The sequence below is a fragment of the Silurus aristotelis genome (assembly GCF_946808225.1).
Source record: "Silurus aristotelis genome assembly, chromosome: 24".
NCBI classification, from domain to species: Eukaryota; Metazoa; Chordata; class Actinopteri; order Siluriformes; family Siluridae; genus Silurus; species Silurus aristotelis.
Window position 1 is genome coordinate 18,907,276 of NC_139597.1, and position 14,711 is coordinate 18,921,986.

The 14,711-nt window shown below is 43.2% G+C and overlaps 1 protein-coding gene across 1 annotated transcript in view; it reads left to right on the plus strand.

Moving 5' to 3' along the window:
• rerg (RAS-like, estrogen-regulated, growth inhibitor) overlaps positions 1-13,497 on the plus strand; it is a 23,847-nt gene extending 10,350 nt beyond the window's left edge. The window contains exons 3-5 of the mRNA XM_083527800.1: positions 9,779-9,835; positions 11,951-12,024; positions 12,281-13,497. Of these exons, the coding sequence (XP_083383926.1) occupies positions 9,779-9,835; positions 11,951-12,024; positions 12,281-12,709 (560 nt within the window). The 3' untranslated portion in view covers positions 12,710-13,497. The remainder of the gene's footprint in view (positions 1-9,778; positions 9,836-11,950; positions 12,025-12,280) is intronic.
• Positions 13,498-14,711: the final 1,214 nt, after the last annotated feature.

Genomic DNA, 14,711 nt, shown 5'->3' on the forward strand with positions numbered 1-14,711 from the left:
GTACTGTATTGGGACACCCGGCTTTTCCACCCGTGTGTGTGTGTGTGTGTGTGTGTGTGTGGTTCCAATTTCAAAACGACACAAACCACAGCTCCATGAAGACTTATGGGTTGGAGCACCTGATTTTACTAATAAATCTAGTGGAACATCTTCTCAGAAGAGTGGAACAGCAAATGAGGACTGGAAATGGAAGCATATACCAATCTTATGCTGAGGTGTCCACAAACTTTTGTCCACAAAAGAAATGATCATTATTCAGACCTGTTGGATTCTTTCTCCAAAGCTCATTCTTCACTTCTCCATGATACGTCTACAGTAAGCTGTGTGTGTTTTTTTTTACACCTGTAGAAAGAGTGTGAAACTGTACCCGGTCATCAGCCTACTTAAGGTGCCAAGTGGGACCTCGTGTGAAAGGATCTCATTCTTTGCTCTATTGTTCCTCTGTTTGTAAAGATCTGGGCCATAAACAGGACGAAGGAACAGTAGAAGGCACATCATTACAAGGATTTTCAGCAGTGCACCTGCGCAAACGAGATCCTCCGAGAGCAAATAACACACCGGGATTAACCCTAAAACAGGAAGTGCCTTCAACGCCAAACCTGAAACCTTGTGTAACTCTGTGACAATGCTTCTGAAGATCCTTAGGTTGGAGTAAAAGATCTTAATTTTTGGCATGAAATTCAGGTTTCTTCACCCTAAATCAATCACCCTTGATGCTATTGGAGCACAAATCTCCACGAAAACTAGTAGAACATCTTCTCCAGAAGAGTGGAGCTTTTCATAAGAGCAAATGGGAACTCAGTGTGTTCAAAAAGCACTTGTATTATGTTTAGGTAGCTCCAAAACCTCTGTCTATATAGTGTATGAGGTGAAATCAAAAGTTTTTGAGACTATTAATTATTTTTTTATCTACATTCACACACTTTCATAAAAAAAAAAAAAAAAACAACAACAATACAACATTCCTGATCGTGTTTTTTCCGGCGAAAAACTCAGTCGGTGCTCCCTGTGACTGTGCGTGCAGGCTTGTGCTGCCCCCTGGTGGCGTGTTACAAAATGAATCTCGAAACTTTTTAATAAAACCTCGAGTCTTGAATAATTGTATGTGATGATTCTGGAACATAGGAACACAATCAGGGAAAAATTTTTTTGTGCTACAGGAATGAATTTGTGTAATAATTTTTGTATAATAATTCGATGGGATTGAGTTTTCTTCAAAACCGAAATCCTCATTATGTTCCTCATAGTAACATCTCATGCTATAATGTGCAAATGTAAAAAAAAAAAAAAAAAAAAAATCCTTGATATGAGTTGTTTCCCATAACATCCTGATCCTCCACTATTATATGAACCTCTCCCCCGATGTCCACTTGTTTAGAGCGTGGACGTGCACAGCGGCGCGTGTTGCTCTGGATATTCCGCTGGGGTCCGAGCAGAGGCTTCTGACCTCCCTGGAGAGGAAGTAGCCTGGAAAGTTACCGGTGCAAATCTGTTTTACGGCTCGTTTCAGAGGAAATGGTTTGTGTCATTGCTTATCTTCGGGTTACATCCATGCGCTTGGCGCTCGCGCGCTGCGACGAAACGAGGGACGACCACGGCTGCTCCGCTTCGACCCAAAAATCTATCGAATCATTTCCGAACAGAAATCCGGTGCATCCTGGGATTGAGTGAAAATGGGTCGTAATCAGAAATACATCATTTCATCCTCCGCTGTGTTCTTCTCTAATCGTAAATAGAAGCACCAACCGCAGCAGTGGCGTGACGGATAATTACGTCCTGCTTCAGGAAATTGCACCGCATGAGTCATTTGAAGCGATCAGTAATATGTGTGCTGCTGGGGGTCACTGGTAATTGAAATCATTTAATAAAAAAAAAACAATACGAGAAAGCCGGAGTCGTTTGTCTCCGTACGTAATGCAGGGAAAGAAGCCGTAGTGGCTCGAGCGAGACGTCTGGAAACGATTGATTACTCGATTATAGGTTATAGGACCTCGCCAAGCTTTTCCTCTATTTACAGTTTTTTTTTTCTCTGTTGCTTTGAAGCTTTTTTTTAATCATCCTCAGTATTTGCAGTGCATTTCTCAAAACAACATGTACAAACAGCACAATGGATTGGATTTCTTGAAAAAAAAGCCTGAACTTTTCTTAAAAATCCTCAGTTCATCTCTCAAAAGGAAATATTTGTGTCGATGAAGATCGAATTCCAATCAGACTGAAAATTTGATGTCCTTCTGTTTGGTATCTGAATTTCAGCACATTCACTCTCCAATTGAAGGTTCACGAGATACACCTTTGACCCGTTTTAGAGAACTGGTTGATTATCTGACGCCGTTCACTCGCCTTCATTAGTGACATCCGAGATTCACAATTCATCAATTCAACACATTTACAAAACGTTTAATAGGAATTTAAGCTCAACAGATTCTCACAACTGGTTTTTTAACCATTTTGCATTCAAGGACTTACACAATGAACTGATGCCCAGATGTTTTTGCTGCTGTTTTTCAGGTGAAACCAGTAGAATATACAGTATTTTGGTCAACATGAACAACTGATAATGTAGGAAGCAGCAGACACTCGTCCGGAATTCGATCGAAGCGACGAGAAATTGTATTTACGACGTGCACAAGCGATTGAATGGAGGTTTGAGAATTTCGTTTCTGATCTGAGAAAACGCTCAGTGAGTAAAACTGTAAACATCACAATGGACTGGATTTGTAATTAGAAGATACTGAGGTGATCAATTTCCAAAATACTGATTATTCCTAACCTCCTCCTTTGGGAAGATGTTCCACTAGATTGGTGACACAAGTACAGATGTTGAGATGTTGAGGGGGTCTGGAGTGCAGTCAACTTTTCACCTTCACCCTGAAAGTCTTCATCAGGGGTTTATAAGTCTATAGCAGCAAGATCTTGACCACTCCAAACCATGTGGTTATTGAGCCGGCTTTGTGCACGGGCGCATTGTCATGCTGGAACAAGTTACGTTCTTGTTTCACGTTTGTGGAAGAACCACAAATGGTATAAAAAAGTCTGGTGTCCCAATACTTTCAACCTCCTGATTTTCTCCAAACCGTTTGTAGCATTTTCTACATTTCGGCTAACGCAACACAATCACCAGACGATTTCAGCGTCATGGCTGTTCGTACCTTTCTAAAACCCGAAACATCTGGCGGCAGCTGCCGCGAGATGAAAACATCCTTCGGCTCGTTTTGAGAATAGAAATCCGTCCAGATGTCGGAAACGTGGTGAAAGTGAAGTGATCAGAGCAGGTTTTTTGTTCTCATTACAGCAAATTGTTTGGGTCTTTGAAGCTCTTTTTATTTTTTTTACGTTCGTTACGTTTTTTTGCGTGTCTGTAATTCGAGCGGCGTTCAGCTCGCGCTAATTAGAACCGGACCTCTTTTATAGCTAACGCGAGCTGTCGGATGGCGATCGCTTTAATATAAAACATCTGTACAGATGTGTTTGTAATTTGAAAAGCCTGCTTCATGTAGCGTTTGTGCCATTGTGTGTACTTGTGTATGAAACCAGATCTCCTTATTTGGATAAGTGTTTCGCCAGTGGTATTGGAACACCAGACTGATTGGAAAATGCTCCTGTGTTTTGGCGTTAAATAGCAAACAAACTAAATCTAGGACCTCGAACGTAAGTGCTAGCATAACGGGCGTTTAAAAAAGTGCGCTAACATTTTAGATTGTAATCTCCTACGTGATTGAGATCTTCTGGGGTTTTCTGAGGTAAAAGACAAAGCCGATGTGAGCACTGAGCTCTGTTCTCGACTCTACTGCACTCGAGCCTCCTCACCTGACTTTAATAACACAAATCTACCACAAAATCTAGTGGAACATCTTCTCAGAAGAGTGGCTGTTATTAGAAAAAGCAACTGGAGCCTTCGAGAGATGCATAGCATATGCTCAGGTGGACCACAGCGTGTCACGGCCACGAATCAATCAGATCCGCAAACCGCGCGCTACGTTAGCGCCAGCCTCTAATCGCCCCGGCTTTGTTGATTAGCGTGGCACAATTCGATCATAGCTACGTTTAAATCCAGTTTGGCAGAAGGTAATTGCATCCCACAGGGTCTGTGCTGGTGTAAAAGGAGTCCTGCGTCCTCTTTATATGAAGACGGAGCAGCTTGCCGCTTATATATCTACTGTAAAAGGGACTGAATCGTTTATTTGGGCAAACGAAACACAATGCAGGTCCTGACAGCTCCTGTGGTGTCTTTCTTACAAAACTCGTTCACGCCGTTTTCTTCCGTAGCCCAGAATTTCATCCTGAAACACATAATTGGCAAAAAATTGTGTTTTCCCTGTGAGAGCTATGATGACATTTAATAGCATAAAGCTAATTCTAGGATCTCGCTAGTTTAAGGCCGTAAAAGCTCTCTCCGGCATTTCAGTGTCAATCTAATGGAAATTTTTTAATTCCGGGACGCTAAATTAGCACAGGGATTCGTCTCGGCTACTTAGCGACCTACGGGATTGCTAGCGCACTGACATTGATGGAGGTATTAGCATAAATATTGAAAGGAGGGAGGAGATCTGGACAGGCCAAAGAGCCACCATGTCTATGTTTTTCAGTGGCATTGTGGGTAACTGAGGTGAGCAATAATGGAGCTTAAACCACTTTCTGAGCTTTATTCACTGAGCTACCACTTCCTTATGGGGTCAAATCCTAGAGATTAATGATGAGCTGTTCATGAACCATTCGTTAATTTTGAACAAGTCTTAAATGCGACTCAGAAGAGTGATTTGTGAGCAAAGCATCAGAAAATCCCTGTAGGTAACATGCAGGAAACATCTTTTTTTTTATCATCATTTTTTTACCTCTCGACTCTTCTAGTTCTCGAGTCGTTCGTTCTTTTATCACGTGACTTCCATATACGCTAGGCAGCGCATCACAGAGAAAACAGAACCGAGTCGTTTACCTCTTGACTCTTCTAGTGTGAGTCGTTCGTCGTTTAGTCACGTGACTCCCGTAAGCGCTTTCCAATGCAATCGATCAGGTTTCTTCGGTCCGAATCAGAGATACTGAAGCGTATTCCTCGCGATGGAGTTCAAATCTCAGCACCATCAGTCGGGCCCTTGCGCAAGGCCCTCGATCCTCACCTGCTTAATTGCATGAATACGATAATTGTAAGTTAGTCTGGTCTCAAGGTCGTTTAAAAAAATGCCCTAAACGTTAATGTCTGAGGGTGAACCTGCAACTGTTGCTGCAGGAGACACGTGCTTAACCACTATGATGTCCACTTTTCCTCTGACTGCCACCGCTGTGTAGGTTCTACGAGGGCAGAAAAGAATGACCTTGAAACAGGAATAATGTATCGCAGTGCTGCTGAATGGTGCTTTCACAGCTCCCTAACCGGCGACACAACAGACACAGTGAACACCCACTCTCTGGTGGCTTCGTACGCTACGGTGTGATGTTGAAACCCAAATGCAATGACCCAGACAGTCACCATGGAACACACACACACACACACACACACACACACACACACACACACACACACACACACACATATATATATATATATATATATATATATATATATATATATATATATATATATATATATATATATACAGTGAGGAAACTAAGTATTTGAACACCCTGCTATTTTGCAAGTTCTCCCACTTAGAAATCATGGAGGGTCTGAAATTGTCATCGTAGGTGCATGTCCACGGTGAGAGACAGAATCTAAAAAAACAAAAATCCAGAAATCACAATGTATAATTTTTAAACTATTTATTTGTATGATGCAACTGCAAATAAGTATTTGAACACCTGAGAAAGTCAATGTTAATATTTGGTACAGTAGCCTTTGTTTGCAATTACAGAGGTCAAACGTTTCCTGTAGTTTTTCACCAGGTTTGCACACACTGCAGGAGGAATTTTGGCCCACTCCTCCACACAGATCTTCTCTAGATCAGTCAGGTTTCTGGCCTGAGCTGAGAAACACGGAGTTTGAGCTCCCTCCAAAGATTCTCTATTGGGTTTAGGTCTGGAGACTGGCTAGGCCACGCCAGAACCTTGATATGCTTCTTACAGAGCCACTCCTTGGTTATCCTGGCTGTGTGCTTCGGGTCATTGTCATGTTGGAAGACCCAGCCTCGACCCATCTTCAATGCTCTAACTGAGGGAAGGAGGTTGTTCCCCAAAATCTCGCAATACATGGCCCCGGTCATCCTCTCCTTAATACAGTGCAGTAGCCCTGTCCCATGTGCAGAAAAACACCCCCAAAGCATGATGCTACCACCCCCATGCTTCACAATAGGGATAATGTTCTTGGGATGGTACTCATCGTTCTTCTTCCTCCAAACACGTTTAGTGGAATTATGACCCAAAAGTTCTATTTTGGTCTCATCTGACCACATGACTTTCTCCCATGACTCCTCTGGATCATCCAAATGGTCATTAACAAACTTAAGACGTGCCTGAACATGTGCTGGTTTAAGCAGGGGAACCTTCCGTGCCATGCATGATTTCAAACCATGACGTCTTAGTGTATTACCAACAGTAACCTTGGAAACGGTGGTCCCAGCTCTTTTCAGGTCATTGACCTCCCGTGTAGTTCTGGGCTGATTTCTCACCTTCCTTAGGATCATTGAGACCCCACGAGGTGAGATCTTTCATAGAGCCCCAGTCCGAGGGAGATTGACAGTCATGTTTAGCTTCTTCCATTTTCTAATGATTGCTCCAACAGTGGACCTTTTTTCACCAAGCTGCTTGGCAATTTCCCCGTAGCCCTTTCCAGCCTTGTGGAGGTGTACAATTTTGTCTCTAGTGTCTTTGGACAGCTCTTTGGTCTTGGCCATGTTAGTAGTTGGATTCTTACTGATTGTATGGGGTGGACAGGTGTCTTTATGCAGCTAACGACCTCAAACAGGTGCATCTAATTTAGGATAATAAATGTAGTGGAGGTGGACATTATAAATGCAGACTAACAGGTCTTTGAGGGTCAGAATTCTAGCTGATAGACAGGTGTTCAAATACTTATTTGCAGCTGTATCATACAAATAAATTGTTCAAAAATCATATATTGTGATTTCTGGATTTTTTTTTTTAGATTATGTCTCTCACAGTGGACATGCACCTACGATGACAATTTCAGACCCCTCCATGATTTCTAAGTGGGAGAACTTGCAAAATAGCAGCGTGTTCAAATACTTATTTTCCTCACTGTACACACATACATACACACACACACACACAAATAAACAGTTCCCAAGTCTCCCTAAAGATGAGTCATGCCCAGGAAGTTTTTGTTTGCCGGATTGTTAAAAATAACGATTTACTTCCAGCCATTATGGATCAGTTTTTTAGTTCAAGTTGGTTTGCACTGAGTGTATCTACTGTGTCATTTATTTCTGGTTGGAGAAATCCAGGCGTTGGCGTTGGTTAAACATCCAGCTGGGGGGCAATTTGGTGGTGCCGGAATCTAAACTCGCAACCTTCCGATTAAAGACGAAGTGCTGTATTTTTGTCACAGGTTCTTTACAGAGCCAAAGGAAAACGTAAGGGCCTCGCTCAGCGGCCCCCAAGAGTGGCAGCTTGTCAATACCAGGGCTTGAACTCCCAACCTTGTGATCAGTAATCCAGAGCATGTAAAACTTAGAAGGTCTCAGAAGTCCGTAGTCCGACACTCAGTGTCTTCACCACTAAGCTACCACCTGTTTTCTCTTTCCGTGTCCTTCTTAAAAGAGTACAGTCTGAGCTTCAGCACCTACTACCTCGAACTTTCTTGATAATCGTCTGTTTCCACTGGGAACTCCAACACCTTCTCCTACAAATGGTGTCCAGTCATTACAAAAAAAAAAAGAGATCAAATCTGAACCAAGACAGTTGAAGTATCTGTGCGACGACTTGTACCTTCACCATCAGACGTAGTACTTGGTAAAGTATCGAGGTCAAAGCTCTACATCAAGACGCTCGAGATCTTCCAATCCGACCTATGAAACCCTAGCTTCATGGAGCTGGCTTTTGTGGAGCGTTGCTGGAATAGATATGGATTTTGAAGTTCAGGTGAATGGGAAGTTTTATTTTAAAAGAGGTACGATACCATTGTGTGCCTTCAAGTTGGTGGGATCGGTTTGGGTCAGGAAGAACCATGCATACGGGAAAAGCGGGGGCGTTCCGATACTTTTGGCAGCTCGCAGTGTACGACAGCTCACTGTACGTCACTGTATTTTTTTGGGGCGTAGAGTATTATGAAAAACAATGCATCTCACACACACACACACACCCAAACACACAGATGAGTGTTCTTTCCTTCTCAATAATGGAGTAATTTTAGCCAGAGTGGCTGTGAAAGCCAGGTAACAATGCTGCCTCACATGCTGAAAAAGAATCCTCCTGGAGGCTCTACAGGACCGCTGGAGCCCATTTATGGGCAGTCAGGCACATGACAGGGCTGTGAGAGAACAGGACACGGGAACACACAAACACACACACACACACACACACACACACACACACACGCAAACACTAAATACACACACAGTAAACCAGGAATACCTACAGGAATGGCATGGAGCTGTGAGCTTGGCTTTCTGCAGGAGCAAGCGATGAAGGGATACGTTTCCGTGGCACGGGATTTCAAAGGGCTGAGATAGAATCAGAGACGGCAAGTTAAAGAACGAGATATGGAGATAGAGATGGAGCATTCTGTTCCAGCTTTAGCACACGCCACGTACACACCTTTCTCCTGAAGAACTGATGACCCACACCGTCCACTTGTACGATATCGTGTTGCTTCTTCTCTTCTTCTTCTTCTGTAACAACGTAAGACTAAACACTATACAGATTAAAAGTATTGGGACTTCGGTTCTTTCCCAGACCGTTCCCAGACACACTGCTGTGTAGGACGTCTTTGACGTGTAGGACGACTTTGAAAATTGCTCTTTGCTTAAACTTGTTCCAGAAGACATTTACATTTATGGCATTTTGCAGACGCCCTTATCCAGAGAGAAACTTACAACTGAGCAGGGGAGGGTTAATTGCTCAAGGGCCCAGCAGTGGGTGCTCAGTGGTGGTGGGATTTGGACCTGTGACCTTCCGATCCAAAGTCCAATGCCTTAACCACTGAGCTCCCACCTCCAAAACCTGTTCCAGAAATTGCACAAAGCTCCATGAAGATACGATTTGGAGTAAAAGAACCTTTAAGGTGAGTCGGAATGCCGACTGCACCCCAGACGCTGTTGTGTCTGATGGAGTTTATTATAGAGACTCGCTCTGTTTACAAGAAAGTACTGCGATGGTGCTACACGGCTCTTCATCCTCCGGTAGAGGGCAAAGGAGCCGAATCTGGCATGTAGGGTGGGTCCGGAAGTGAGACCGTGTCCCCTTGCTCCCTGTGACTGTGCGTGCAGCCTCGTGCTGCCATCTGCTGGCATGTTACGAAACTAGTCTGGAACTTTTTGATACATAATCTTTTCAGTAGTTTGTTACTTTTTCTTGACTCATAGCCATAATTCATCATTGGCTTTGACCAACCTCATGCGTTTAGAACCTGAATTACGTGGTTTCTCCTCGGTGATGGTCAGAGCTTTGGCGTGACCTTGCAGGATTTAAAGCGGTATAATTTATGATGAGGTCATTGGCTGCAACATTTGACAATTTTTCAACATTTTCATTCATTTTTTCATTCATCTTGTGCAACACGAATGATTTCAGTACATTGCCTCCTTTCTTTAGACGTCTTGATTGTAATACCACACTTTGGTTGATTGTAGAAAACATGTTTATCTTTGTTTCTTGTTTTTTTCTGCAGCGTTGGTGGTGAGGCTCTTGACCAACCGCTTCATCTGGGAGTATGACCCCACGCTGGGTAAGAACACCGTTACTCTCAGAGCCCTCGGGTTTCTCAAAGGGGGCTTTTTGCCTTGAACTTCAGAGCTCATGGTTTATATATAAATACAAATACAAAGTGTCTGTACACCTGATTTTTCCACCTGTATTTAGTTCGTCCTCAAGTTGTTTCAAGTTGAGGCAGGATTTAAAAGCGAGACCTGAGTCTGATGCCTGTCTAAGACAGGCATAACCCGTCTCTTATCACTGCTTTTTGGTCCACATGAAATTTCATGCGAAAAAATGGCAGAAGGTAATGAATGATTTAGCATCACCGGCAGTTTTTTTGGGGCGGGGAAGTGGACCAGATGTCTCTGTGTTGTCTGAGAGCTTGATGAGAGAGTTGATGGATGTGTGTGGGATGACGAGTACTCAATAACAGACTGGAATTTCGCTGTATGTAGAGATTTCTGGTATCAGTATTTTACTTCATTATTTTACTTTTTACTTTCACTCAAAAAAAGTTTTAGTATCTCACTATCCCAGTATCCCACTATCTCAGTATCTCAGTATCCCAGTATCACATTATCCCGGTATCTCAGAATTTCAGTATCCCAGTATTTCCGTATGCAATTATCCCAGTATCTAAATATCCCAGTATACAAGTATTTCAGTAACTCAGTATCCCAGTATCACATTATCCCAGGATCTCAGTATTTCAGTACCTCAGTTTCCCAGGATCTCAGTATTTCAGTATCCCAGTATCTCAGATTTTCAATATCCCAGTATCTCCGTATGCAATTATCCCAGTATCCCAGTATTTCAGGATCTCAGTATCCCAGTACCACATTATCCCAGTATCTTATTATTTTAGTATCTCAGTATCCCAGGATCTCAGTATTTCAGTATCCCAATATCTTAGAATTTCAGTACCCCAGTATCTCAGTATCCAAGTATCCCAGTATTTCCGTATGCAATTATCCCAGTATTCCAGTATTTTAGTATCTCAGTATCCCAGTATCTCAGTATTTTTAGTATCCCAGTATCTCAGAATTTCAGTTTCCCAGTATCTCCATATGCAACTATCCCAGTATCCCAGTATTACGGTATCCCAGTATTTTTCATTATCTCATTATCTTGGTATCCTGGCATTTCAGTATCCCTGTATCTCAGTATCCCGTTTCCTCAGTATCCCAGTAGCTCGAGGAAGCCGATTGAAAGCCGTCTGATGGAGGAATGTTCTCTCAATCCTGCCACATTCTTCAACAATGTGGACGTCGATGCAGAATAGTTTGTTGAGAATTTTATTGTAGTCAGCATGAGAAATGTGGTGATATTTTCTGTGATTTGTTGGTTATTTTTCCCCTTCAGGCTTCAGTAGCAGGTCTGCTAGAGCACAGCGTGAACCTCAGATAGCCTCAGGGAGCTTCAGAATATAATGCCAGAAAATTACAAGCTTTCAGACTGGGCTATAGAGAAACAGAGACCTGCAATCAATTTCTGTTTGGGTTGCTGCGTGTCCAGGACATTAAGCCTACACACACACACACACACACACACACACACACACACACACACACACACACACACACACACACACACACACACACACACACACACACACACACACACACACACACACACACACACACACACACACAATCACAGAGCACTGATTATGTGAACAGTAGAGAATTAGAGAATTTATACCATATTGGGACCCATGACCCAAAAGTATTGGGACACCTGACGTTTCCATTTGCTTTATATGGTTCAACCAAACTGTTCCTTAAAGTTCTAGGCACATCTTTTAAATGTGCTAACATGACATTTTGTCAATTTGGCCAGCTCCATGAAGATATGGGTTGAAGTGGAAGATCTTGAGTGGCCTGCTATAGAGCTATGAACACTGAATTGGAATTCATCCCACTGTGGAAGACTGGCATGGAGGACTTTACTAACACCCTTATACAAGAACTAGTGGAACATCTTCTCCACAGGGTGGAGGATATTAGAACTTAGGAATGGGGATGTCCAAAAAAGACATTTAGCAATCGGATGTTTTCTTTCTTTCTTTCTTTCTTTCTTTCTTTCTTTCTTTCTTTCTTTCTTTCTTTCTTTCTTTCTTTCTTTCTTTCTTTCTTTCTACATACAGAGTCTACATACAGACACCAAGCAAGTATTGATGATGAGATGGTCAGCATGGAGATTCTGGACACAGCGGGGCAGGTAAACACTCATTGTTTTTCATGAAAGACACACAAAAGCGCTGTAATCCCCTGGAAAACAAATGTCCTGCATGTCACTTTGTCTCTGAGCTTGGGGCAGCGTGATTATTAGTCTAATATTATTTGTCTGCAGTACCCATTTTGGCCACTAAGAGCAATAATCGGAAGATTATTTTATATGTGAAGAAATATCATGACTTTGAACTCATTTGAACGGAGGAGTTATGCGTTTCATGCTTTTATTTTCCTTCACCCAGGAAGACTTGCTGCAAAAGGAAGGCCACATGCGTTGGGGTGACGGATTCGTTCTGGTCTATGACATCACCGACCGCAGGAGTTTCGAAGATGTGGCTCCGTTGCGCAGCCTCCTGGAGGAAGTGCGGAAGCCGCGGCACGTGCCTCTGGTGCTCGTGGGCAACAAGGCCGACCTGGAGCACGCTCGCCAAGTGGCCACGGAGGAGGGCGAACGTCTGGCCGCCGACATGGCGTGCGCCTTCTACGAGTGCTCCGCGTGCGCGGGGACCGCGGGGGCCGCGGGGAGCGCCGGCACCGTGGCCGAGGCTTTCCACGAGCTGTGTCGCGAGGTCCGCCGTCGCCGCGCCGTCCAAGGAAAGAGCAGGCGCCGGAGCTCCACCACTCACGTCAAACAAGCCATCAACAAGATGCTCACCAAGATCAGCAGCTAGAGAGAGAGAGACACGATGACCTTAAAGACCTAAAAGTTTTTTTTTTCATCTGGAAGGACTCAAAAAAAACCTTTTGAACGTGTATACACTGAATACTGTACAGGAACGCGTTTCTCCTTCTCTGAGGCCGTCACGTGTATATTTCTCCTCCAGGCTATAACGATTCAGCGGGTTATCAGAGCGACAAACTCCTCCTTCATCCGCTGACCCTTTTAGAGACGGTTATCGAATAAATCATCGTCCGGCTTCTCGTAGTGACACTTTTGTTTTCAGAAATATTCCCTAATCCTCCTCTCTGACGTCTCAGAACATGTTTATTCTCAAGATTATATCTTTTTTTCCCCTCTCTGGAACGGATAGACCTTGAAGCAGTCAGCCTGTTTTTTTTCTTCCCAAGAACCTCCTTCAAAGGTCCTTTCAGTTCTTATCGCGTTCGTGTTGCAACCCACATGGACTCGTTTATCCATTTCGCTTCTCTCTCCGCCTTTTCTTTGTTCATTCATTCGATTATTTATAAGGGAGGACCTTTAACCTTTAATTGTGTTTAATGTACAGTTTACTGAATGAATGCCTTAATATCTCCAACCATAACGTGTACAGTGTTTCCCCGTTACAGCCGAAGTAGCCATGGTTACGTGCTCGCATGATTCCGGCCGGGGTTTTGTAATTATAAAGGTGATGTAATCTGGCGAGCGGTGTGAGACGGTGTGAGCGGTGTGAGACGGCCCAGCTTGACGTACGCTCTCTATTTTAAATAAAGTCGACCGATAGATATAAATGTTCGGAAATATGCGAGTCGCTCTCTCTTTTTTTTTCTCTCCAGTCCGTTCGCATGCACCGTCACGTCAATCATTACGATCAAGAGGGTCATGATTATGTTTGAGTGACATCATGCCAAGACAGAGACTGGGTCAAAAACAGGGTCCAAAAAAAATAATACGGCAGGAAACCAAAAGTTTGTGGACAGCTTGCGCAGTAGTAGATCTGCATATCGTTTATTATTATTATTAACTTCTTGTTCCACATTCAATCCTCATATCCAGTCTCCTAGGAAGATGTTCCACTAGATTTGTGAAGATTATGAAAGGCATTTCTAAAGCGATGTAGGGTTTGGATGCAGGTCTGGGGTGAAGTCAACGCTCAGATTCATCACAGTAGGGTTTATTGCTCTATAACCGGAGATCTTCCACTCCAATGAAGCACATAAAGGATGTCCCAATACGTTTGGCTGAATGATGTATATAAATAAATGAATGAATTATACTTATTTAAATAATACTTTATTGAAAAAAAAGACTTAACTACACTTCATTTATAAACAATTCCATTTCACACGCTCTTCATCCCAACATCGTCATCATCAGTAATTACGAAGCATAAAGTGGCCTATGAAGGAACCGATCCGTGATTACAACCTGACAGCTCACAAATACAGTCACGTTTTCCACAGGTACTGTATGCGTGTACACCTACACGTCCGGAAAGATGTGCTGCAGACAGGATCGAGACTGACGTATAAAATATGGAAATGTTCATCTGGAGGCAGATGGTTCGCATCCGTTTCAGACACTGCGACAGATTTGTGCAGCAGGTGGTTCGGGCCTAATGACGAGCTTATTTCAGGAAACTAATATCCAAACCAGCAAAACCCAACAGCTCCAACTTTATAATGTCGGCCTGCGCATATGCTCGATTCTGTATATCCTTATACACCGGACTGACTGTCTGTCTGTCTGTCTGTCTGTCTGTACACCAAGTGGCCAAAAGTATCATGACACTGGACTGACTGATTGTCTGTCTGTCTGTCTGTCTGTCTGTCTGTCTGTCTGTCTGTCTGTCTGTCTGTCTGTCTGTACATCGTGTGGCCAAAAGTATCGCAACACCGGACTGACTGTCTGTCTGTCTGTCTGTCTGTCTGTCTGTCTGTACATCGTGTGGCCAAAAGTATCGTGACACCAGACTATCTGTCTGTCTGCCTGTCTGTTTGTCTGTCTGTCTGTCT